The sequence below is a fragment of the Charadrius vociferus genome, unplaced genomic scaffold (assembly GCF_000708025.1).
Source record: "Charadrius vociferus isolate BGI_N301 unplaced genomic scaffold, ASM70802v2 scaffold136, whole genome shotgun sequence".
NCBI lineage: Eukaryota > Metazoa > Chordata > Aves > Charadriiformes > Charadriidae > Charadrius > Charadrius vociferus.
Genome location: NW_009648960.1, coordinates 2,471,078 through 2,495,478, shown reverse-complemented (window position 1 = coordinate 2,495,478; position 24,401 = coordinate 2,471,078). Strand labels below are relative to the sequence as shown.

Here is a 24,401-nt window from a genome sequence, read left to right as displayed (position 1 = left end):
TCTCTTAATGGAGTTGTCAGGGGCAAGAGAGGGCAGGAAAAAAAGCAAAACCTCTCAGACCTGTCAGCAAAGCATCTTGGTTCATTGCTCTGTAGAATGTGCATTAACGCTGTTGTTTAAACAAGTGTTAAAAATAAGTTTTCCATTCCTCAAACGCTAAGCTCAAATCCTTGCCCCAATGCCAAAATCATCTGTGCACTCACATTTTTACACAGTAACCTACCACCACCTGATATATCTACACACAACAAAATAGCAATCTTTGCCCTAAGGAATTTAGAAGGGAATTTAATAGTAATACTTCCATACATGCTTCAAGGCAGTTCAGAAGTAGCAGAAAGGTCCTAGTTCTAACCAGGACAGTTATGCGGGCAGCCAAGGGAGGACTGCCTAACTTGGCAGGCCCTAAAAATTTTTTAAATTTTGCCAGAGGGGCACTCTATCCTGTTTTCAAAACGCCACGGGACTGAACGGGAGTAAAAACCAACCAATTTCCTTTGATCTTCTCCCCCAGAGCAGTGGGGTCTCATTCAAAGTACTATGTAGAGTCAGGACTGAACAGCTCAACACCTAGCAGGAATAAACATCAACACTTCACCTGATACAAGTTATGCAAACGCATTAGCAGTTGCAGAATTGGGGCTTCAAAGACAAGATTTGAAAAGTGAAAAGAACAGAAGGATACAGCATCAAAAATGGCATGTTTCAGCATAATCACCTGTTCACACAATTACCAGCTACAAGGCAAACTGCTATTGCAGTTGCAGTTGTTATGCTCATTGCATTGAGGCAACAACTTGCTCACTTACCCTGTCTGCACTTTGCTGGACCAGGTATACAGCTAAAAATGTGCAACCGTTTAAACTGCTCTTTAGTAAGTATTATGACAAATTATAAAGACACTGCAAAAGCATCTAAACTACATAAGGTGCTGAGCATATATATGGAAAGAGACAGCCCATATCCCAAAAAGCTTTAATCCTCCTGAAAATTAAAATCTAAACGAACGTGTGGGTTTGAAATGTCATTGTTCATCACCAGCCAATGAGATATTCCAGTCTGAGTTTCTGAACCATCTGGTAAAGCATCACAACAGCTTTAAGCATCCAAGGATCTGTCAGGGGCTTTAGTTTAGAAATACTAATAATCCCATCATGTGCACTCCTGCTGAATGGAAGATATACCTACTCAATGATTTACACCCCCCTCCTTTTCCCAACTGAGCGAGGGAGCATTAGCCCAAACAAAGATTTGTGAACGTTTCTCCGTTTGAAAACAGAATTGCTCAAATGATTTGAGAACTAGCACCCTTCCTCAGCTAATCACTCTCGGGGATGACCTGTGGTGGGCCAAAAGGGAAGAGCAATTTCCAGTAAAAGCATTTAAGGAAGAGAAAGCATTTTGCTTTGAATGACTTAATTCTGCTGATTTTATGTTAGGGATTTCTTTCTTACAGTTTACCTTGACTTTTAGAGGTGACACTTCCGTTAATTAAAAAAAAAAAAAAAAAAAAAAAAGGAGCTTCATTAAAGACATTTAACATTTCTACACAACCCGTAGAGTGACAAACACTGGTCTGGTGAAGTGAACTCATAGCTGGAAGACTGGTGTTTCAGCTCATTTGTGGCTCAGTTGCTGATTCACTGCAAGTCATTGACCAAGCTACTTAGGACCAACTAAGAAGAGTTCATGTATTCTTGACCCATTTTCAAATGATCTAGCAATCCACATCATCTCTAAAAGTTAGGCATACAATATCCCAACTGAGGCATCCCAAAGACAGGCGGCTCTTGCTAAAAGAAAGAGTAAACTCTTCTCCCACTTCTATTTTCTGAAAGTACAGAAGACATTGCTTGTCCATCATTACAGAGGGCTTTCAAACCTTTGGATGAAATACTCTTTCTGAACCTTATACATAGCCTGCTAGCACTAATAAGAGGGCTTGGAGGTTTTTTTTCCCTTTTAATTCTAATAGGGCTTAAGCCATGTCTACAAGCATAAAGTTGAACTAGCAGTTTAGGACCGTTGGTCCTAACACGTGGCTTGTGGTCAATGTGTTGCACTTGGGAGAGTTTGATAATGCTTACAGAAATAGAAAAATGAGGTGACACAGAGACCTAAATACAATACGTTTGCAGCACTGGTATTGCGCACGGGTTGAGAGTGGCTGGCGACTGTTTTCTAGAGCAGCAGTTTGCAGTCACTAGAGCATGGGATACTCCTGGGAGGCACAAACACACAAAAGAAGAAATGCAAAGCTGCTATTAAACAGTCTTAAATTCACTCAGTGAGACCCATAGCTACAATGCAAAATGGTTTTGGGTCTGGAAGTTAGAAAAAAAATAATTGAAAATAAGCACTTTTTAGAGGAAACTGTCTACTTTGAAAGTAGCCTTACAGTCTAGCCTCACTAGAAAGGCACTCTGAGCCTAATATGCAGAATCTTCAGGGAAGTTGTTTAAAAACGCTTTGTACCCTGCCAATTAACTCTAACTTATTGATTGAGGTGGCATCTCTTAATCGTTCAATTTGTTAAATATTTCTCTTTGAAGAATTTTCTTTCCAAAGAGCCACTTACACCAATTTCTGTAACTTGCCTTTCAAGCTATCGGTGGACCCATATACATTCATAACAGTTACATGCATGGTGATGAGCTTTTAGTAGTTCAAAAAAAAACCAGCAGCAGCAGCAACAAAAAGCAAAAAAAGGTTTGTCTTAGAAAACCACACTGGAAAATAACCACTCACAGGTAATTCTAAACAGACTTGTGAAGTAAAGACAAATGCAACCGAGAGCTAATAAAGCCCTATCTGTTAAACTCAGCATCCTGTGAGCTGATATTGGGCTTTTAGCACTCACCATTCTGCAAACCACTGGAAAAAAATGGTAATGGGTAAAACCCAAAAAGATGTGATAAAGTCTTCCTATTTCGCTGAAAAGCTGTATGTCATTTGCATGCACAATTCAGCAAATCATTGCAGAAAAATCAGCTGCCAATCAGCTGCTGCTTCTATACCATAAGTTGACCAGCAGGGGAAAAAAAAGAAGGTGCTTTTCAAAATTAAGAATTGTGTTGATGTATAAAAGCCATTGATCGTTATGTGGGCCAATGGAGAAGTGACGCAAGTTACAATGTATTGAATTAAGAGTGAAAACCCACAAAGTGCAAGCCCTTGCTAAACTCATACACTCACAGCATCTCAGCAAGAGGGACAGTTTTAGGTAAATGAAGAAGTATTCTTTATTGATGGGAAACCAACCCACTATGGGGGTCGTGGCCTTAAAGAAGAAAAAAAAAGCAATTCGCCAGACAAAAAGTCAATGTCGAATGGAAACCTACTGAACACAATTGACAAGACCAACTTTTTTTTGCTGGCATCTGAGCCTTTTCCTATTAGCATCACAGTTTCACACCTTCCAATGAAAACCAGTGAAAGTCAAGCTGCCCCACAATCAAGCCACGCGTGAAAGCTCTCCCCATACAGGATTACAGTGAGGGAATTTACCACAACGGTAGCCTTAAATTGCTTTAGAGCAACTACTCAGATGAGAAACAGTGTTTGGCTTTTAAGTGTCCAGTTTCCCTCACTACCAGCTCTCCCACACCCTCTGCCTAAGACACAAGCCTGCGAACACTGAAAAACATTAATAATTCTACCCATAAGTCAAGGTACATATGTACCAAATCACAAGCAAAACCTCACACTTTACACTTGCTAGACCTCTGGACATGACCTGAGATTCTCAAATCTCAAAAGGAAAGATGTGATGAAAACTCTGGTCTTTCTCTCCCTCTCAAAGCTGAAAAGGCTGGTGAGCATCCATGCACTAGATGACAACGTTCTCAGAAGAGTAAAATGCAGGTACTGAGTTACCACACACATCCCAAGCCAAGCATGCCTTTTATTGGGGCAGATGAGAAAAAAAGTGGAATTAGGCGTGGACAACAAATATCACAGTTGTAAGATACAACTCTATCCTTAAAGAATGCCCTATTTTCAATCCACAGCAGAGCTGGCTAAAAATAATAGTAATTTAAACTCAAACAAAAAAATTGAGGTATTTTTCATTAAAACTGATTTTTTCAACCAGCTCTAACAAAAAGGAAGTAGAGGAAGAATGAAAATAAAACACATGGAAATGCAATATTAAAAGTACTGCATGTTTTGTGGCTCTTACTACAGTAATAGCATCTCCCTGACCCATCCACAATTTTCTTTGCGAGATCAAAACCAGACCGACCCAGCACCTTGCTCCATATAATTTAGACTTCAACTGAGAAACTTTAGTAATACTCTTAATCTCCTTCATACAGTCTACTATTTATCAGCTACAAACACCTTTACTCTGAGATAAAGTAGGTTTCCAGCTCTCTAGATCAGGGGATAACTTACAGCAGCATTTTGAAAACGGGTTTGCCCAACTGGGGAGAATTCAGAGCAAAAAGGGAAGCCCTGCAGGATGTGCTGGCCTCTGATAGTCAAACCTCTCTACTGTTACATGAAAAACCAAGACTGAATGAGGAGGAGGAGTGAAGAAAAGGAAACGTACACATACCACGACTTCGCACTCATACAACACTTTGTCTCCTCAGTCCTCTACAGAGAAACAAGGCATGAATATTCATAATCCCCATCTACCAGGGATGAAACCAAGGCAGAGGAGAGGGGAATTTCCCCGAGATTGAAAGGGTACTGAGGGGAAAGCAAAGTTCACGCTAAAAAGTTTTACTGGCTCTCAGGATTATGCTAATACTACCACCCTTGTTTTTTCCAACAGAAGAGTCCTACTACATAATTGCTTCTCCAACACAGCAAAGGACATTGAACTTGGGAGTTCAGGGAAGCGGGGGGGTGGGGGCAGAGGCGGGGAGACAAGCAGAGTTTCAAATCTTTGGTGTGTATTTATAATGTTGTAGAGAAACTGCATTTCAGGATGGAATGATTATTGATTTCTTAATGGATTACTGTTGCACAAATTTACACTCCCCCCCAAAAACATCAATCTTAGGATAATAATTATAAACCTATCATAGTGTATAGAGCATTCTGACTGAGTAGAAACTTATCACTATCTGCCGGGAAATGGCCAGTTTTCTACTTCTCCCACTCCAACCACATTACAGCATAGCAAGGAGCTGCTGAAAAATACATGCTATTATAAAACAAAGTTTGTAATAGCCACAGGACATACCTCCAGTCAACTTTCATTAAACGGACTCTTTTAAACTGCTGCCCTTAAGACAATGCTTGATCCATTAGCGAACAAGTTAATTAGTTATTAGAATCCTTTTATGTTATTTTTATCACAGTAATGAAGCAGCCCCAGCATAGAGTGAGACTCCTTAATGGGCAACATACATTCACAAACCCACACACCCTCACTTTTTCTGCTTACCAGCCTACGGTCAAATGTTTCTGCAGCTAAGTAATTTTTTAGCTTTGCTACAAGCAGCATCACATTGCAAAAATGACTGAATTACCACAAGAACTCCCCTTGACTTCAAGAAGTGCCAGACCAAATCACTAAAGATGGAGCACTATGGAAATTTAAAATCACTCTAAACTAAAAACCTCAATACCCCAAAGTCGGTGCAAGGTGCAGGAATGTAGAAGTCTCAAGTCTGGCTCTGTGTTGTGGTTGCCACCCATAACACCACCTATCTTCAGCCCGCTGTTTAACTAGAGATGTTATATGAGGTTATAGTCCAACTGTGAGCCATGAGCTGAAGGTGGCCTGCAAAAGGGCTGGTTGTGGAGCCTGTGCCTCTCAGCTGCTGGCCTCCTCTCTCTGCAAGAGGTGACCACCCGTTTGCATGGAGGCAGAGGCAGCAGAACAGCCAGCTTGCTGCCCCCTTGACCAACACAATTTGCACATCTGTTAGCTCCAGGCATTAGCACAGTTCAGCATACCTTTGCCTCTGAAGAAAAACTGGCACCAGGAGCTCCCACCCCTGCTCAGACACCACCCCTCTCAGTGTGAGACCATGCAGTAAACTGGATCAGTGAATCGATCCAAGCTAAAAATACTCCATTTTGTTGTTTCTTCTTTTTTTAGAAAAACTGCTGGCATTGCCACAGAGAAGGAGGCACGTTGAACTCTGCTTTGAATGCTTGCCTTAGAAATAGTCATCTCTGCTAGAAGGGCATGTGGGGCACTTGCCAGTCATAACATCTTTAAACAGTCCTAACTAATGACAGCCCACACATCCAGTGCCATTAAAACATGTTCAGGTTAAAACCTGGCACATAACAGATTTTCAAGCGCCTGCAGCGCTGTTTGACTGCAGTTTGCTCCGGAGCAGAGTTGCAGTTACACCCTGCTCAACACCAGTCCCACTGTATCCAGTGCTGAGTCTTGCTGTAAGCAGTGGGTAATACAATTGCTTGTAGAAGCCAGGTGCTAGAATTTAAATGGAAAGACAAGGTACAGCTTGACTGTTATTTAGCTGTTTCATTCCATGCCTAAAACAATTTCATATACAAAATGCAGCCAGACTAAGCTTGCCACTACCCACAACTTGCCCCCATGATAGTGGTCTGCTCCAGAAGCGTGTGAAACTAGATGAAGAATCTCTCCGGAAGTGCAGCGGGCTTTGGATAGGTCCTAAATTACTTCTGAGGAAGCTCTCCAGCTACACAGCACACGGTCAGCACCTTAACTCTAATTTCTCCAAGAGGCTACAATTCAATTAGTCCAACTTCTCCCCTTCCTCATAACCTATCATAACCTACTCTAGCTCAGGAACTAGTCATAGATGCTCTAGGACAGCAAGAGCATCTCCAAAAAAACTAATCTACTCAAAAGGTGGTTAACAAAAAAAAAAGAAAACAGCCAAAGAAAGAAGCATTCTCCAAGGTACACAGGCCACGTAAAATAAAAGCAAAGGGCCCAAAGCGTAACACTTGCCATCAGCTTCAATTAGCAGCAAAGTGGGATTTGGGAAAACAAGGGCCTCTTCATAGCTGCTATAGGGCAAAGATGAAATCCCAGAATTAAAAACAAAATCCCCACATGCACATTAATATTCAGAGGCAATTACCTTTCAGCTTAAAGTCAGCCAACATGCATCTTACTACAGCAGCTCTTAAAGCAATCTTGTTTACAATTGGAAATGGATTACATTATCTCAGCTCCACCTATCCACATAATGCAGAGCAAACTGTCAAACATAAAACTACAAAATGGTTATTGTAAGGTATCCCCTTCAGCATAAGAATTAATTTGACCTATTTTATTACTAAATTATTACTCCCACACAAATTTTCTATCATAGATATCTATCAGCACTGACATTTATATTCCAGCGAGGCACTCTCAGATGAATATTTTCTTCTTTTCCATCTCAAAGGTGTATTGAGCATATTTGATGTAAACAGCCTCCTGCCAAGCTAGTTAAAATCTTTAAATTTTATACATACGATTAGATTGTGACAATAACCATTTGCTTTAAAAAACAGCGAGTGAGAAATCTACACAGAGTTTCACATTCTGAAACAAAATGCTTCACAAGTTAAATGATTAATTTAATTTTAAGGAGGACCTACAGATATTTTTACTACGGCTCTGGTAGGTTGTTCCGATTGTCACCAAGAGACATGATTTGACACAATGGCCCTGATTAAGAATGTCCTTAAGTCCTATTAAAGCCAATGGAAGTTAATCATCTGTTTAAGAGCTTTGCTAAATCAGGACCAGAACAGGAGACATTTCCAAAAAATCTGGGCCTAAATTGAACACACACTAATTAGCTGCACACACCAATTACATGATTATGGATGAAACACAGTTGTTTAGCATTTACAACAGCACACTTTGTGTGGAATCATTTAGAAATAAGGACCAATTATCATTCTGTAACAGGTCTCACAATGCATTATAACCTACATATACCATGTTAATTTTAGTTGAAGGAATAGCTTAAAAAGGAAAAAAGAAAAAAGTCCTTCCAGTAGTATTTGTCCAAATTCTCAAGTGGATCAAGATCTGTCCCTTTTGGAGCTTCACTGTGTTCACAATTAGAACATCTGAGCACTCCAGTTCAGCCCTCTTTTCTTATTGCTACATTTTGCTTACAGAGAATATTCACTCTCGCATTTCAAAATGTAACATTTGTACTCTATGCCACCTAACGACTTAAGCCCTGCACTCAGAAAACAAACAAATTGGTACAGATTTGCATATCCAGGATTACAGATATCAGCATATTATTTCTAGCAAATTATTGTGCCTACAAAAGCAGGAGTTGCTAAAAGTATAATCGTAAAGGATCTCAACCATTTGAACTATTTGACATTAGCCCAGATTTCCAAGTCTCACTTTTATGTCTCTTAGGCCAATATTTACTTTTTTTTCTTAGCACTAAGATTTTCAGATAAGTGACTACAAGAGTCTCCACTTTCATTAAATTAAGTAAAAAAGGCATTTCTAACCCCAGAGATAGCTGGCCATGCTTCAGTGCAAAACACAACTCAGAAACGAGAAGGTACATCAAGAATCACATTTATTAAACAAACACGCACAAAAAAAAAAATAATCTTGTGGCATGTAAGGCAATCTTGCGATTTAAAGCTTGACTCATGATTGTGAAAGTTTGGAGTTGGCATGCCAACTTGGTGAGCCATCTGCTCACCAACAATTTATAAACGAGACTGCTGCCAAAACCACCCGATTACTCAGTTCTAATATTAGTGATGTAACTAAAACATGCTCGTAGGGTTTTTCTCCCAATGAACCAGGAAGCACAAGGAAAAAAAAAAAACTTGCAGAGGAAAAGTTAAAAATAAAAGAAGTAAAATGAATTTATGCTCAATATTCCTTTCAAGTCTGATTAGTAGAAACATTCAAGATTAATACTTCAGTTCTGTAATTCCCTCTAAACCAAGTCAGAAGGAAAACAAAAAATCTGTAGTGATCACAAACGATGAGACAAGGTGAATCATATATTCTGTATCCAGTGCCCATTCCTTTGTTAATGATCCAAATGGCAGTTTGTTAAAATAAAACATGCTATGCTAAAAAACCCAACACCTCATAATAGCATTTAATATATTTTGACAACAGATTAAAAAATAATAAAAATAATCAAGAAACTATGCATACAGGCTAGCAGGTAAAACTGCTGATGATACTAGTGATGCTAATTTTACCATTAGAACCGGGCAATTTGGGATAAAAACACTATCCTATTTAAACAATTCCTTTCTTGTTAAAATTCCAGATTATGTATAGCAGTGCTGGAAGTTAATCTACAGTAAATAATCCTTGGGGAAAAAGATACTGTAATGAAACTGCATGGAAAATTACTCAGTCATTTTTAAAACACTGAGTCACAACTCAGTTTTGTTGGCTTGAAACTCCAGATCTATCTCCATGGCAAGTCAGTAGCAAATCCCAGAGCATAGCCAGTATTCCCAGAGCTCAGACATGTGGATGTGCCGCTACAGTAGTAAACCCAAGAGTGTGTCTTATACTAGCACTTCCACATAGCACCTTCTTCCCATTGAAGTAAAAAAAAAAAAACAAAACCAGTTTAACTGCTGGCTTCAATGTGAGCTGAATTAGGACATTTCTGAGTGCTCTATAGGGGACACTAACAGGACTGAAAACAAAGGCAATCCTGGTGGTATTAATTAAGAGGACAACAACAGCAATAAGCATCCCGCTTCATTTCGGAACACCTTGCTCTATCACTGCCAAAAGGAGTAGCTTTTAAATATGCATTTTGAAATTAAATGCATCATCATTACACAATTACCGTTCTAATTAGCCTCCTTAACAACAGATCAGCTTTATTTATGATTAATTTTGGTTAATGAGTTAGTTGTAGTTTTATCTGACAGATAATGGATGAGAATTAATAATTGCTTAATACACACAAAATTTTGTTGTTCACATAGTGCACAAAATTTTGACAAATGTTTCTGAATCCTGGCCAACAACTACCAGCACATTTTCACTATCTGAAAGCAGCCAAAGCACAGCAAATGTTACCAAATTACATTATAGTAGATTAAACTGTTTATATATATAATTAGAATTATTATTATAAACTACAGTTATAATTATAAATTGAAATTTTGTCGTCAGCTCGTAAGGAAGCTTTCCCCCTTCCAAAACACCTGGACAGAACAATTAATTCAGGTCATCTCCTTGATGGTCTACCAAGACCTATTCCATTTACAGTGACACGAGAAAATGATGCAGAGACCCAAGTTGGAGAAGAAATTTTCTTGTCCACATGTCAGATGTCCTGTATATTTTATACCTTTGTCCACACCCCTCCAATGAACTCTTGTCTGCCTCTGAGGCCCGTTTAAGGTCACAGTCCTAGTTTTTTTAAGTAGGCATTGTTTTTAAATGGTTTTGAACCATCATCTGTAGTTGCCACATCGCCACCTTCTCTCAAGAACACTTTCCTCTTCCCAAATGCAGGGCTGGTTTTGCCTCCACCCAGACCCGAGTACTCACCTCACAACAAGAGACACGTCAGAAATTCCTCAAAGGGACTCTCTCACACCACTAGTTTCATAAGGGCGTTCAGATGCCACAGCAAAGGCGAGGAAAACATGACAAACTGGGGCACCGAACGACATTCACGTGTTTGAGAAAACAGAATGGATGATAGCAATCAGCACAAGCAAAGCAGAACCGATACCTTAGCGCAATTCTCTTCTTCTAGCACAGCTGTCTATTGCTGGGGTGCTGTCTATCAGACACAACATCAAACTTAGGGATCTCCCCACAAACAGTCACTAAAGAACCTTGGATAATTATACTGCAATTATCATTCACGTTTCTACAATGAAAACACTATTTTTACTCTTTTCCTAAGGCACTGTACTCAGTTGTTCTAAGCTATTAAAAAAACAACCAGGGTTCCATTGCAGAAATGGCTGCAGTTGGGACACAAATAAAGCATTTTGACATGAAGATGAGCAAGTACTTTACAGAGCATCATTATAGATTATTTCCTGGAATGCACTGCAGTTTGCTTTGGGTTTGAATACATATGTGATATATATTTACTATAGCAAAAATCTCACTACTATCGATTTTTCTATAAATATTTAATGATTACCAGTCAGAAGCTAAATTTAAGTAACAATAGCCCTAATGACATTAAATAAACGAAGCACTTTAAAAGTGTGAGAAAAAAGCAAATGCCTCTTTACAGCATTTTAACGCAAGAGCAGCAAGACAGCAGCCTGAAACCATGTTACGTGCTGATAGCCTGAGTCATGTCTGGTCTCACAGTCCGACCAGTGAGGTGATTCTGCACAAACATCTAACAAAAAGTAGGTTCTTCGAGCAACAGACTTAGCAGAGACTGGCTTCCAGCGACTTTTTCCCATGCACTTGACATTTGAAGAGGGTGGCGCTTAATAGCTTTTCCTTCAGCAGAGGCACAATTCACATACCTCTCCTCTTTCTGGCTTCCTAATTTCATGAGACTTGCATGATTCTAACATTTTTCAAGCCTGTACATCACTATCGTGTGTGGCCTAAACTCTCTGTAAGTGCCTTCAATTTGTATTTACACACATCACACATGTACAGGCTTGTCATAAGCCAGGGCTGGACACATTTTCATGTTTTTTTCTCCAGCTGCCAACTTTCTCTACTTGGTATTAACTAATTTGGGGGCAGCTGACTGGTGATAACATTTATACTCTGAGAACACTCTAGTTTGGGATTCATATACGAGTGTGTGGGATGTTGGAGAAATAAAGAAATTGTGCAACTGACAAATTTTAGAGAACACAAGAATAAACTCACAGAGCTGTTGCAGTCTGCTAACATCGTAGACTACTTGACCCTTACATACATAACTAGCACATCATTCTTATGAACTCTTGAGAGCTACCTGTAATCTGACATTTTGAAGTCACACACACAAATGATGAAGCTGACTGCCTCCCACCTATAGGAGCTGAATTCATACTAATACTAATTTCTCTAATTTTTCTCCACCTCTTCAGCCTATAATTTTATTCACCCATTTGTATCTCTTCAACTGGCATCCTTTGTGAAGCTCTTAAAGATTTATTATTGAAAAAGCATGATATAACGAGGAGATATTATTACATTACACTCTACAAGAATAGATTATCCAAAGGATAATACCTAGCAGTGATGGAGAGGCCTGTGTATTCAAGCTAGAGGAAAAATTTCAAACAGTGGGTTTCAAGTAAAGCTGATATCGCAGACTGTTCCATGCAGCTGCATGGAGATGTATTAAACTCACCCAGGAGCCACTTGTTCTGGTAACAAGGTCAAAACAACTGGTAAAGTTGACCCAATTTTGGGAGATTAAACTGTAAAACTATTACACACATCTACGTCTAGGACATGCCTACATCTGAAAGGTGATGAGGATTAAGGCACTGAGTGAATTTAAGGCACAACAGCGTATTCTAAAATATTTCTGTACTTGGGCAAACTTTGCACACGTGCCAGACCAAACTCCAGAGATGCAGGAAAAGAGGCCCCTCACCACAATACTACAACATGCAATAAAAAGCCGTACTTTGGAACAGTCAATTAAAAGCAGTATGCAAACCCACTAATTAATAAGATTTGTTACCCTTCAGGGGCAATTATCTGCACAAGGCAAAACACACACTGCAGGATACCAATTTCTCAAGAAATAAGATTAAAACCCACCAAAACCAAACCCTGCTTTCTTCTTTTGCCTGAGCCTTCTCCCTTTTATCACAGACCTGGCTGCTAACCAGAACAAGGTCTTCAATCTGCTGCGACTCTTTCCTGGAAACTTTTAAACCATCCATGACTTAAAGAGAATAGCTACTCTTCTCCAAATGAATAGACGTCATATCACTTCTGTGTAAAAACACTTGCTGTTTTCATACAGAGAGAGACAGTTTCTTTCATTTTCAAAAAAAGGGAATTCACACCATCCTGTGTGCTGCTCTTTGGACAGAAGCAGGTGTTTAATTCATGCTGCTGGAGTTTAAAGGATGCACAGATACAGTTACCAAAAAATCTCTCCATTTGTATTTTATGGCTAGACCATTACCTCAGAGACCACACTTGCCTGCAGAAGGAGTCACAAAATGTCCACAGGCTGAGCTGGGGACTAGGAAAGAGTAGGTGTGAATTCTCATATGACTGCACACACACACATTCCCAAATCAAAAAGTAATTACGAGAAAAATTAACATGGACTCGGGCATATCACAGGCCTCTCCAGCCAGTTGTCTGTGCCACTCACCAACATAACTTTCACGGACTGAGAGAACATAAGTCCCTTGTGAACAAATGGGACAACATCGCTTTCTTTTGACAGAATTCAGGATTTTTGGAGGCCTAGAGGAATGCAAGGTTAACACGACTAATAAGGAGCTGAGAAGACTCCAGCCTGCTGTTGAAAGTCACAGCATAGATATCCTTAGGATAACATTTGTTTTGTTCAAGAGGAGGAACAAAGGGGATAAACAAGAAAATGTCCCTCACCAGAAACTCAAGCTTTATCACGAATGTGGTTTAACTGCAAATGGAGCACCTCTATTGCAAGCCCTGCCCAGATCTTCCACTAGCTGGAGATGAAACGTGGACTGTCCTACCTCCTCACATAGGACAAAACTTCACGAGAAAAAAGGTGATAAGACAGCACAGGCAGATAATGTGTATGGATTTTCTGTGCTTCAGTATGTCCTACCTTCTTTGGACACTGCTTCAGACTTCCATCCCCCAGGTCAAAGGACCTGACACCAGAAGCACCAAGATGTGGCTGCGTCTTCTGTCCTCATCGCGTGAAGCTTCAGAGTGGACAGTAGAGCTGAATCCTCAAAAGGCCTTCTCCAGCCCAGTGATAGGGAAAGGACTTTAATATTCTCACTGTCTCCCCTACTGTAGTGACTATATCTGTGCCCAGAACAGCCTCACAGGTGGTACCAATACCTCAGGAGAAAGAGGGCATGCGGAAAAAAACCCAACAGTCTGGGCAGCTTTTCCAGGTAACATGAAGCCATGGTGGGGAGAGTGGAGGTAGGTCTGACTCAGATTCCTTGGCCCATACCTCCCATAAAACCCACAGCCTGCTAAGAAGAGGGACCCCTAGTTGTTTAGGGACATGATGCACTTAAACCAACCCTGCTGTTTTTTTCCATTCACCACTGGCTGGTAGATGCAGATACTCATCCACTTCACATCGGGGTTGGAAGTGCAGTTTGGCCCTAGGGGTGACCTCCAACCAACCTGCAGGTGTTTCCCCCTGCACCTGAGGGGGCACTGGGATTCAACAGGCAATCTCAGCTTCACCAGAGGGCAGACCCAGAGCCCTATCACCTCTCTAGACAGGCCAAACACAGAGCAGCCATGAGCTAAAAGACTGGGTACAACGCACATGGGGCCCACCACCTCTGTCATGCTATGCCTTGGCCACACAGCATTAAAGAAATAAACACAAAAACTGGAAAGCAGGGTCAAAAATAAGAGGTTTGGAGAAAGCAAAAGTCAGTTAAAAGAAACAAATAGGAGGTTCTAATTCACAGAAGTTTGAATGACCTATCAGAAATGAGGGGGATGAATCAACCCCATGCTTTTCCAGGAACAGCGTCTGCTGTTTTATGGTATGCTCCAGTGTATCACCTGTAACACCACTTGCAGGTGACCCGGCCAGCCAGGGCTACACTCACAGCAGGAGCTTCTGCCAGCATCACTCCATCTATGAGGGATTACAGCTATTCAAAGCCACAGGGCAGCATGATGGTACCAGCAGAAGCCAGTAATGTAGACCTGGCTCCGGATCAAGGACACGTTTTGCTGGGCAGTGTAAATAGGAGGTTGTCCACACACAGTCCTGGTAACGCTCAGCTGTATGGGAAGAGTTAACACACTGTTGTATGGGAAGAGTTAAAACACTGGTTTCTCTAATGTAGTCACACAAGACCAGGGTGCTTTAGGACTACTACAATTATTCCTGCACAGGACAGGAAAAAAGCTACAGCAGTATTAAGGTACTTCTGAACATGTCTCATTACAGGGCTGCAAAAATTCAGTGTAAAACAACCCCTAAGCAAAGCAGCCATCATAATAAAATTTCTACTTCTGACAAAGACTATCATGGGCCACCTAAACCTCCATCTTAAGTGACCTATGGCCTCTGTGATTTAGAAAAAAAGGCAAGAAGGGAAAAAAGCAGCACAGAAACTTGAAGAGACTCCCCACCCCTGCCGATGACAAGAGTCAGGAGAAAAAATGGGCCTCTGGTCACCTGGCCCAGAGCCATACCTGTCAAGCCCCATCGCTTCTCAGGAATAATCATAGCTCTGCTTCCTTACATTGGGATGCAGTAGTCGACTGCCTGGACCCCAAACAAGCATTCACTGCTCTAGGCAAGGGACAATATGCTGTGGCACAGGTTCTCCACCCAGGCTGGCAACAGGTCTTGTTACTACAGAGAGCAGTGTCACAGCCTTCTCTTAAATTTTCTACAGAGCTGCTTTCAGGTGGATGCCCCAAGAAGTTTCATTCACTGGGATTACTGAGTAGAAAGCAGATGGCTATGCTTTTTCCTCCTGGCTAAAATAGCATCACTCCTCCAAGGTGCCCTCTTGGCACTGAGAATGAGCACCGCTCACCCTTAGTAATGCACAAAGACGACACAGGAGGAAAAGATGACAGAGGCAGCTGCATTTTCACCTGTAAAACTTAGTCCTGAAAACCGTCGTTTAGCCAGAGGACTAGACAAGATACAGTGGCCCACAGGAACGGGAAACAAGCCCTCAATCCAATTTCCTGGGAGAAAATACTCATCAGTTTCAATAGGAGTGACACCTTCCCCCAGATTCAGGGATGGGAAAGACAGAGCGCTCTCTAACGGGTATCTCGTTGTCAATCTGCTATCAAAGTGCTGCACTTCAAGGAAGATTAGGATTGCTCTTTTTGCTGGCATGTCTGAGAAGGAACTGAAATTCCAGAAGCAAACATTGAAAACTTGCTGACTACAAAGCTAGCAAGAGCACTGAGTGTTGTAACAGGGTGTGTACCAAGGAAAGTTAACCGAACCTGACAGTCCAAGAGAATAACAGAAGCTTCCTAAGAAAGGTGTGTGCTGCAACAAAGCCCTGGCAGATGACCTCTCAAGAGACTTCCATCAGAATGAATAAAAACCTATTTAATGAGATTAACTGATCACTTCGCTCCACCCTCGTTATAACACTCACTGAGAGAGAGGAATGTTTTTGCAGCCGAGTGTCTGATTCCATAGGGAATGACAGAGAGACCGTGACAGAAGATACAAAAAACACACAGGGGAACCCTCCACCTTTGGAGTGTGAGCTACAGACAGTAGTCACTTAAACACCTAGTAGTTTCAGTGGCTACTCAGTTTTCATCTACACACAGATTTTGTATCAGAGGAACCATTTCATGATTTTAACCATTCCAGTGTGAAAAATATAAGCTGATGTTTATAAAGGTACAACAATCCAAGGTGCATCCCAGCAGGTATTTCATTTCCAGGTAATCTTTTCTTTCTTTTTCTTTCCTTTTATTTTTTTTATTAATAAGAAAAAGAAAAGCATAACACTATTCTGCAGAGCTTCAGTTTCACAAGTGTGGACAAAAACCTAGATTCTAAATTTCTCTTTAAAGCCTGATCGTCACATATTTTTTTTTATATATATATTTTTTTTCCTCCTGAAACCTCAAGAAAGCTAAACCCACTGGCTAACACTTTTATGAGTATTATTTCCTCGGCAATCCTCAGGAAGTCTGAGGTTAAAATACTGAAGCGAAGTCATTGCTTCTCTAAGTGTCAAAGTAGTTCACTTTGACCAGTTCCCTGCCACACTTTATTGAGCTCATCCCTTATGTCTAAGCTTGTCTCGGCATAGTGCATCTTCAGCACCCTTCAACCTGTAAAACCACAAGTATATCTGTATCAGGCATCATCGTGAAATTCCACAGCTGAGCTCTCTAAACATCAAGCTGTCAAGGTTGGAAAGTCAGACACAAAGGACTGGAGGACATCTCAAGTGACTGTCAGAAGTCTACCTCCCTGCACTGAGGCAGGATCAAAAATACCTGGGCCAACAGATGTTGCCTACCCTACTCCTTAAGTCCACAGAGGAAAGAGATTCCTCGGCATATTGAGGTTATCCAGTCCAAGTTTTTAGCATCATATACCGTGTTTCACACTTTCCAAGATATTTGGAAGAACTGGAGACCTGAATCCCCACTTCAGAGCACAGCAGTTTGGCTGCCAGAATTGTTCGTGCCCCAGTGCACGTGTCAGGGGAGTGACTGCCTCAAAGCACTAATTCAGTTTACCCCCTGCAGCCCAGCCCAGACCGCTTCAACCACCCTCCCTAAAGAAAAGCCTCCTGCAGAGGCTCAGCCTCCATCACCCCATCCTACTGAAAAAACACATACTGAGCCAAAAAGAATCCCAGTGCAAGGTCTAGTCTCACATGCCTGGGCCATAGACCCTGGAGATGGAAAGGCTTGTTTGCTACGTAGCCGAGGCATGAAGCAACCCCTAATTTTACTCATTTTCATTCCAAAAGGCAGACTGCACGCTTAGGTTTTCTTATCCATACAGATGTGGTGCTGATACAACTGTGGTACATGAAACTTTCTGTTCAGGGCAACACAGCTGTGACAAAAACAGAGCTTGTATGACAATTTAGAGTTGAAAAATGAAAGTAATCAAGAAAGATTTGGGGCTTTGAAGTTACAAAAAAAAAAAAAAAAAAAGTGACAGTCCACTCCAGTCTACCCTGGTCACTGGGAACACAGTATTGACTACATTATAGAAGACCTTGCCCAAGTTCTGTTTAAATACTGCTGCTGAAATCACTCACACTTAATACTGTTATCCCAACGGTTATCTAGTCATACAGCGCAATCATTCCCCACCACCGAGAAAATGCAATCGCCTCATTATTTTCAGCAGAATCAATTGACAATGCTTATTTTCTTAATAAATTGTTTCTCATAACTTAGTAACACTTTAAGCTACTATAAATGTATCTTGAAAGCGTACCACAATTTTAATCAGTTTCAAACATCAGATGTTGAGTTTGATACTTATGATTGTTCTGACTCAGTTTTGTTACATGGCTCCTTTTGTCTGTGAAAGCAAAGATAAGAAAGTTATCTAGGACACCCACTGTAAAGTCGCTAATTTAAGAGGAAATTTCCTCTGTCACTGACTGTCAGATGCTAATAGCCGCTGTTACTATTTTCCATATGATACTGGGCAAGTGGTCTCAGAGAAGTATCCTTCATCCTATACAAAGTAGGCATCATGTCAACTAACCAAACAACTGTGCCTCTGCAGTTTCCAAAGGGGACATTATTCTAACTCCATTTTAACCTACAGGGAAAAAAAGTAATATGTGTCTCAAATAACTACAGCAAGAACTCAGCATGGTATTACACGGAGGTGATTGGGAATTATTTCTTTTTAAAGCCTCTTTTATAAAGATTCCCCATCAGTCTTTAATTAGCATGCCAGTTCCTATTCTGAGGTTCCTGATCACTTACAGCCCAGTTCAACATTCACCAAAGGCAACAAGACAGACTCCCTTGAGCTCGGTGTGGTCTAGAGGAGGGCTTAGGGCCATGCAGGGAACTCTCTAGTACCAACACAAAGTTAATTGAGCAGGCCTTTGATGCCCAGCTCTGCGTGTCAGCTCTTGGAAGAGTTTTCCTACTGAAGATCACAAGAAAATCTGGACTTCCAGATTTGGGGCTATGTAAATGTATCATCTGTACTCAGCAGGTATAGCACTCATTTGTCTTTGCTGAAGTGGAAAGTGAGATGATCTATCAACCTATTCAGTTTGACTATTTACATGTATTTTAAATCTTTGCTTACATAAAACTATAATAAAGTATTTTAGAACAGAGCATGCGCCAACATACATACAGTATTCTGCTAAAGGCAGATACATACCGTAAGGTACATTTAAAATCATTAGTTAGCTATGACAGGCTGTTTACTGTGATTTATCTTTCAGGATCATCTCATTCACAAGGAGAATTGAGCGTAAGCCCCATCCATAACCTATGCATCCCATCTAGATACTTGAAATCGTAATAGGTTAAAGGATGCAGTAGACAACTTTCTAACACAAGCCAAAATATTTAACCTGAAACCTTTTGGAATAGAACCTGAAAATGTCAGTAGCCCAGCCAAAACTCCTACTAATATGGATTGCCAGGGGCGAACGAACATAGAAAACTCTGTGCGTAGCACATAGTTTTACTGTTGCTGGGAGAGCACTGCTCAATCGCTTCAGTACAGATCCAAGAAATTTGCTTCTTCTGATTTTGTCTCTGTTTAAGCCAGACACAAATTAAGACTAAATTAAGAGCTGTGGTTCAAAACAATTCAACGGAATGCAAAAACAAAGCTCAAAACTTAGATCTCTACCCTGCAGGTGCATATCCCAAGCCTACTGCTAAATAGGGCCATCCACCTTCTGGGGATGACTGGCAACAAAATCGGGAGTGAAACATTTGGGTTCTGATCCATGTACCACCTCCTCCATTAGGAAACCCTACCCAGCCAGAATGACATGTCCTGGGCTTCACTACAGCGGCATGCCAATGGTAGATCAGTCTCCAGTGACTCCACTAGAAATTAAACCATACAGAAATACAGCACAGCCATTTCCTCCACTTAAAACGATGAATCAATCCATCGGGAGCTACCAAATTCATACAAAATATTCCAAACAGCTTATCCTCCTTACTCTTCCACCTCTCCTAAAAAAAAAATAAATATATATATTTAAAAAAACAAAAAAGGAGGTCGCAGACCCCTGTGTTACTGAACATTTAAAAGTATTTCCTGTACCCTGTAAAACAGGTGGAAATCTCTAAAGCACAGCCTGGCGATTTAGTTTACACACGCCAGACTCAAGATTTGGCCAAAAACCTTAAATGAACCAACGTAACAGCTGCCACAAAAGCCGACAACCTCTAATCAATACCTTCCATGTTTAAGACAGAACAAACCGCCTCGCTGCAAAATGTTCTTATGCCTGCAGAGTAAATAAATTACAACAAATTTAAAAAGCTCAAGTTTTGTGTGGCTTAGGAAACCCAGGCAGAGCCCCTAATTTTTCAACAGCAGAACATGCTTAACGCAGAGCAGCACGGATGAAAGCAGTTGAGACACCTGTGAGAGACCAAAACACACATCTAAAAAAATAAGATCTTCACCAAGGCTGCAGATACATGTGTGTTGCAAGAATTAATGAAGCTTAAAAATCATTGAAAATGTTAACACAATGAGCATGAAAATATTGAATGTGTTCAAGTATTTTTGCATTACTTCATCCTTGATCTTTTTATTCCTTAATTTGACTCTGGGTTTTAGTCTAGATTATAAAGAAGATTTAAAACAGGGAGCTTTTTTTTCCCTTCCAATGAAGGCTTCCCATTAATAAAAAGGAAACAAAGAAAATGAAGAAAGTGAGTAGTAAAACTTTTACAACATAATAAAATATATCAGAATCCCAGTGCAGCAGGACTGGAATTGTCTAAAGATGCTGAGTTATGATCGGTTGTCATATAAAGTTCAGTCCAGAGTATTAGCAATCATATTCTCTAGCAACATGTATATAATTGGGAGATCTTCATAATAACCCTCAGCTTTAAAGGCTCATAAAAACTGCGTTCTACGCGTAATTTGCAGGAGGAAAGAAGAATTCTTAAAGGAAAGTAACATCTTTTTCTCAATAAGAAAGACTCTGAAGGCAACACACTGTGTATTTTAAAGCAAGCAACCCTAAAAGCCCTCTTTTTCTTTCACAGTTTTCGGTGAGGTATTATACGATAAATAAAAAAGATAAATATGGAACTATAGTATACACACTAGAAAGAAAATTAGTATCACATAGAGTGGAACCCTCTGAAAGTATATTGGAAGCAAAGCATGTTACATTATTTTTGAATACAAGTACAGAGGTACTTTAAGGTAAGTATCTTGATGTAACATTGTAGCCAACAGTAAAACAAGCCATGGCACTCACACACACACAAAAAAGTAAGGACATTGGTTTTATGAAATGTGTATAAATTACATTTATCCACCTCCAAAATATTGTATGAAAATAATTATAAAAATATTATCAGTACGTGACACCCTCAATAGACTCCTAAATCCACATTTTCTCAATTTCTCCCCTGACATTCTAAACCGAAATCCTTTCGGTTTGTTAGAGAGTCAGCTACTGAGTGCCATAAACTTCCAATTATCCCAGCCGCGTTGGACTTGCCAAGGCAAAGCTGAGGTAATGAATAGGATGCTGAAGTTTCTACGTGGAATAGTAAAATACAACCTGTCATCAAACCCAGATATTTTAACTTTATACTTTTGCCAGGGTAAAGCCTTTTTGTAAATAAAATGTGTTTGTTTTCAAATAAAGCTACTTCAAGGTGTTTTGGGAAGCATAGTAAGTAATAATAATAACAATAACAATTTCCACTTGGATTTCAAAACCTGATGAAACAAAACCAGCACATGTCAAACCTAGTGTTTTCCTACCTGGAACAGGTAAGGACCAGCTCTCAAATGCCACCTTGGGATAGTTCAGACTAGTAATCCCGTTCATGTTTAGATGAGACACCAGCATGAGCAAGAAAGAAAAGAAAAAAAACAAAAAACTCTACCCTGTCCTTCTCTTCTTTTATTAGCAACTCCTACAGCAGTGGTTAAGACCAAGTAAGCAAGCTGAAGACCCCGAGGACCAGACTAACCCAACACGCTGCTAGAGAGAAACAGGTTTAAGAAGAGACTTACTGCTTGCCATGTGACTGGGGGAGGTATGCTGCCCATTGGGTGTGCTGGAGGTGAGGTCAATGGCCATGCTGGAGTGATCCCTTTCGGGCGAAAGCTCATTGTCACCTGCTTTCATAAAACAAGTCCCCCGTAAGTTTCCATCCCCTTCTTCAGCAGGGCAACACAACAATGAAACAGTATGACTCGCTCACTCGCTTCACCTCTGCCCTTCCCTCCTTTACCAGCGGGGTCTTTCAGAGCCTGTAAAAACTGGAGTCTAGGTAGCCGAAAGTAAATGTTTGACTGACTGATTTTAACAGCCCCCTCAAACCTACTGTCACCAGTTTTCTATGCACACACCTGTGACAAATCTTGCCCCAGCTGCTTTGTCTCAAGAGAAGTTAAGATTACTTTTCCATTAGCAGAGGCTGAAAATTGGGGCTGGGCAGCACTTTCCATACAGACTTCCCCCACACACACCCCGAGAGCTCTCGGTTAACTGACAGTTAAACAAAGCACTTAAACTAAGACATTTTGCCCTGACACAGAAAACAGGAGAAATGCATATTGAAAGGCATAAAAAGTTTTTGGCTGCAATTTGAATTTCTGAAGATGAACTCTCTCTCGTTTGCAAAGTTCATTCATCCTCAGCAAATATTTAAACCTAGAGCTACTCACCCATGCACTCATCCCCATGCATTTTTCAGTCATACACAAAGTTTATGTTTAAATGCTATTAGTTCAGCATCATCTCAAAGCAAAGACCATATACAAGGAAGCTTAAGTTTCAGGCATCTGCATTATAGAAAGGGCAGTGGGAAAAGGAAACTAATTCAGAATAATCAAATGAAATGACTACTTACATGTTATATATCCATCAGCAGCCTCTGCTTCCATAGTCAAAGTGCAGTGCTGCAAGGCAGAAAAGTACACCCTCAAAGACTCCTGTCAGTATCAACCATTAAATGATTAAACTTACTTAAAGCCCTAAGTAGTTGCCCATTTTACTGCTGTTGCAACCATTGCCTAGAGAAACACAAGTGTGCTGCATGCGCTCAGTTGCAAAGCACTGAACTCTTTCTGCAAATTATCTGAGTAGAGAAATTCAGCTGCCTCCTGGGCAGGTGGCACTGGGATCATCTTGGTCTGACTGTACCCCTCTCTGTCCCCCAATCGCATTTTTACCTGAGCTGAGAGTTTTTTCCCCTGACTTTCCACTTGTTTTGTTCAAGCCGGGATGGTAATGCTTTATCAATAATCAGCTCTTGTAGCCAGAACAGACTTTGAGGAGATGGATACAATTAACAATTGCTCTTTTCACACTCACTCCAAGAGACTCCATCCTGATCTAAACAAAATAAAGCCCTCCCTCATCCATTCCCCTTCGAAAGAGTTATTACAACTCTTTGTCCCAAAGACAAACATGCGCACACACCTGTACACCCACCTGTTCACTCTAACCCTATTTATCTGCTGCAGCATGGGGCCGAACGTCACACTTAATACTCTCAGATCATGCATTTTGTGGCATGAAGCAATCTTAAAGTTTCTGGAAGCACTTTGCTGACACAGAACAAGCTATTACTTTCCAGAAACCCAAGTAACTGTATAGAATGACACCCCCTAGCTATCATTTGATATATATTGAGGGGAAAAAAAAAAAAAAAAAAAAAGAGAGAGAGAGATAGATCAATAATCATAACTATGTTCTTTTAAGTGGAAAAGTTAAGAATCTGACATGACCAGAGGAGAATTTTATTTCCTCTCTCCCTCCACGGCCTCTTTTTTGCCTTTAGTTTCAAAACTCTCACTGCACCAGGCAGCTAAATTATTCACAATGAGCCATTTCTGTATTGATCGCCAAGTATATTTAGCCCTGGCTCCTGGAATTTCTCCATTACTTACTGGAAAACAGGCAGCTTCACTTCTTGTCTCCAAAACCACTTCCCTCCCCCTCTCTTAACCTGCTTTCCTCCCCCCACCGCCCCTGCCCAGCCATTCCCCCCAATAAATAAATACTTCTCTCTATGCTCTTCTTTGGTATAAAGCAGATCAAATTCCCAAGGCATTCAGCACATAACACTTAAATTTCAACCTGCCCAGCTGCTACCAAACTCACTTCAATTACTGATTTTCACATGACTCTTAAAAAGAAATCTCCAAAAAAAAGTTTTCAAAACAGGTAAGCTGCTTCCTCAAACCCTTCAAAATTACCTTATCTTCCCCCTAGTCCAGGTAGGCAGGCACACACTGAGAAAAAGAAAGAAACATCAGAAGCAACAGGGAAAGATCATCCCAGCCAATGAAGTGGAAGGAAAGAAAGGGGAGGAAGGGAGGAGGAAGAGAAAGGAAGACAAAAAGAAACACAGAAACATCCATAACCGAAATTAAAACACGGTTTGATTTTTATTTATCATTTCTTCAAGGGAGGGGGGAGGATGAAGAGGAAAGGGAAAAGAAAAAGTTTGGTAACCATTTTTAGCCTGGTGATGGCAAATCCCAGCTGCTAATCCTCCCTCTTCACAACGAATGGAGAGATAGAGTTTTGCTCGGGCTGAAGACACAGCAAGATGGGGAAAGTTTAAAAAATATTTTTTTAAACAGAGAGAAAGAGAGAGAGGGGGGAGAGCGGGGGGG

The 24,401-nt window shown here is 40.6% G+C and overlaps 1 protein-coding gene across 2 annotated transcripts in view; it reads right to left on the bottom strand.

Annotated features, from left to right (window-relative positions):
• The window catches only part of IKZF2 (IKAROS family zinc finger 2 (Helios)), a 108,449-nt gene extending 85,788 nt beyond the window's left edge, over positions 1–22,661 (bottom strand). For both annotated transcript variants that reach the window (XM_009887570.1, XM_009887571.1), the window contains exons 1-2: positions 22,628–22,661; positions 21,786–21,890 (exon numbers count right to left, since the gene is read on the bottom strand). In XM_009887570.1, the coding sequence (XP_009885872.1) occupies positions 21,786–21,890; positions 22,628–22,661 (139 nt within the window). The remainder of the gene's footprint in view (positions 1–21,785; positions 21,891–22,627) is intronic.
• Positions 22,662–24,401: the final 1,740 nt, after the last annotated feature.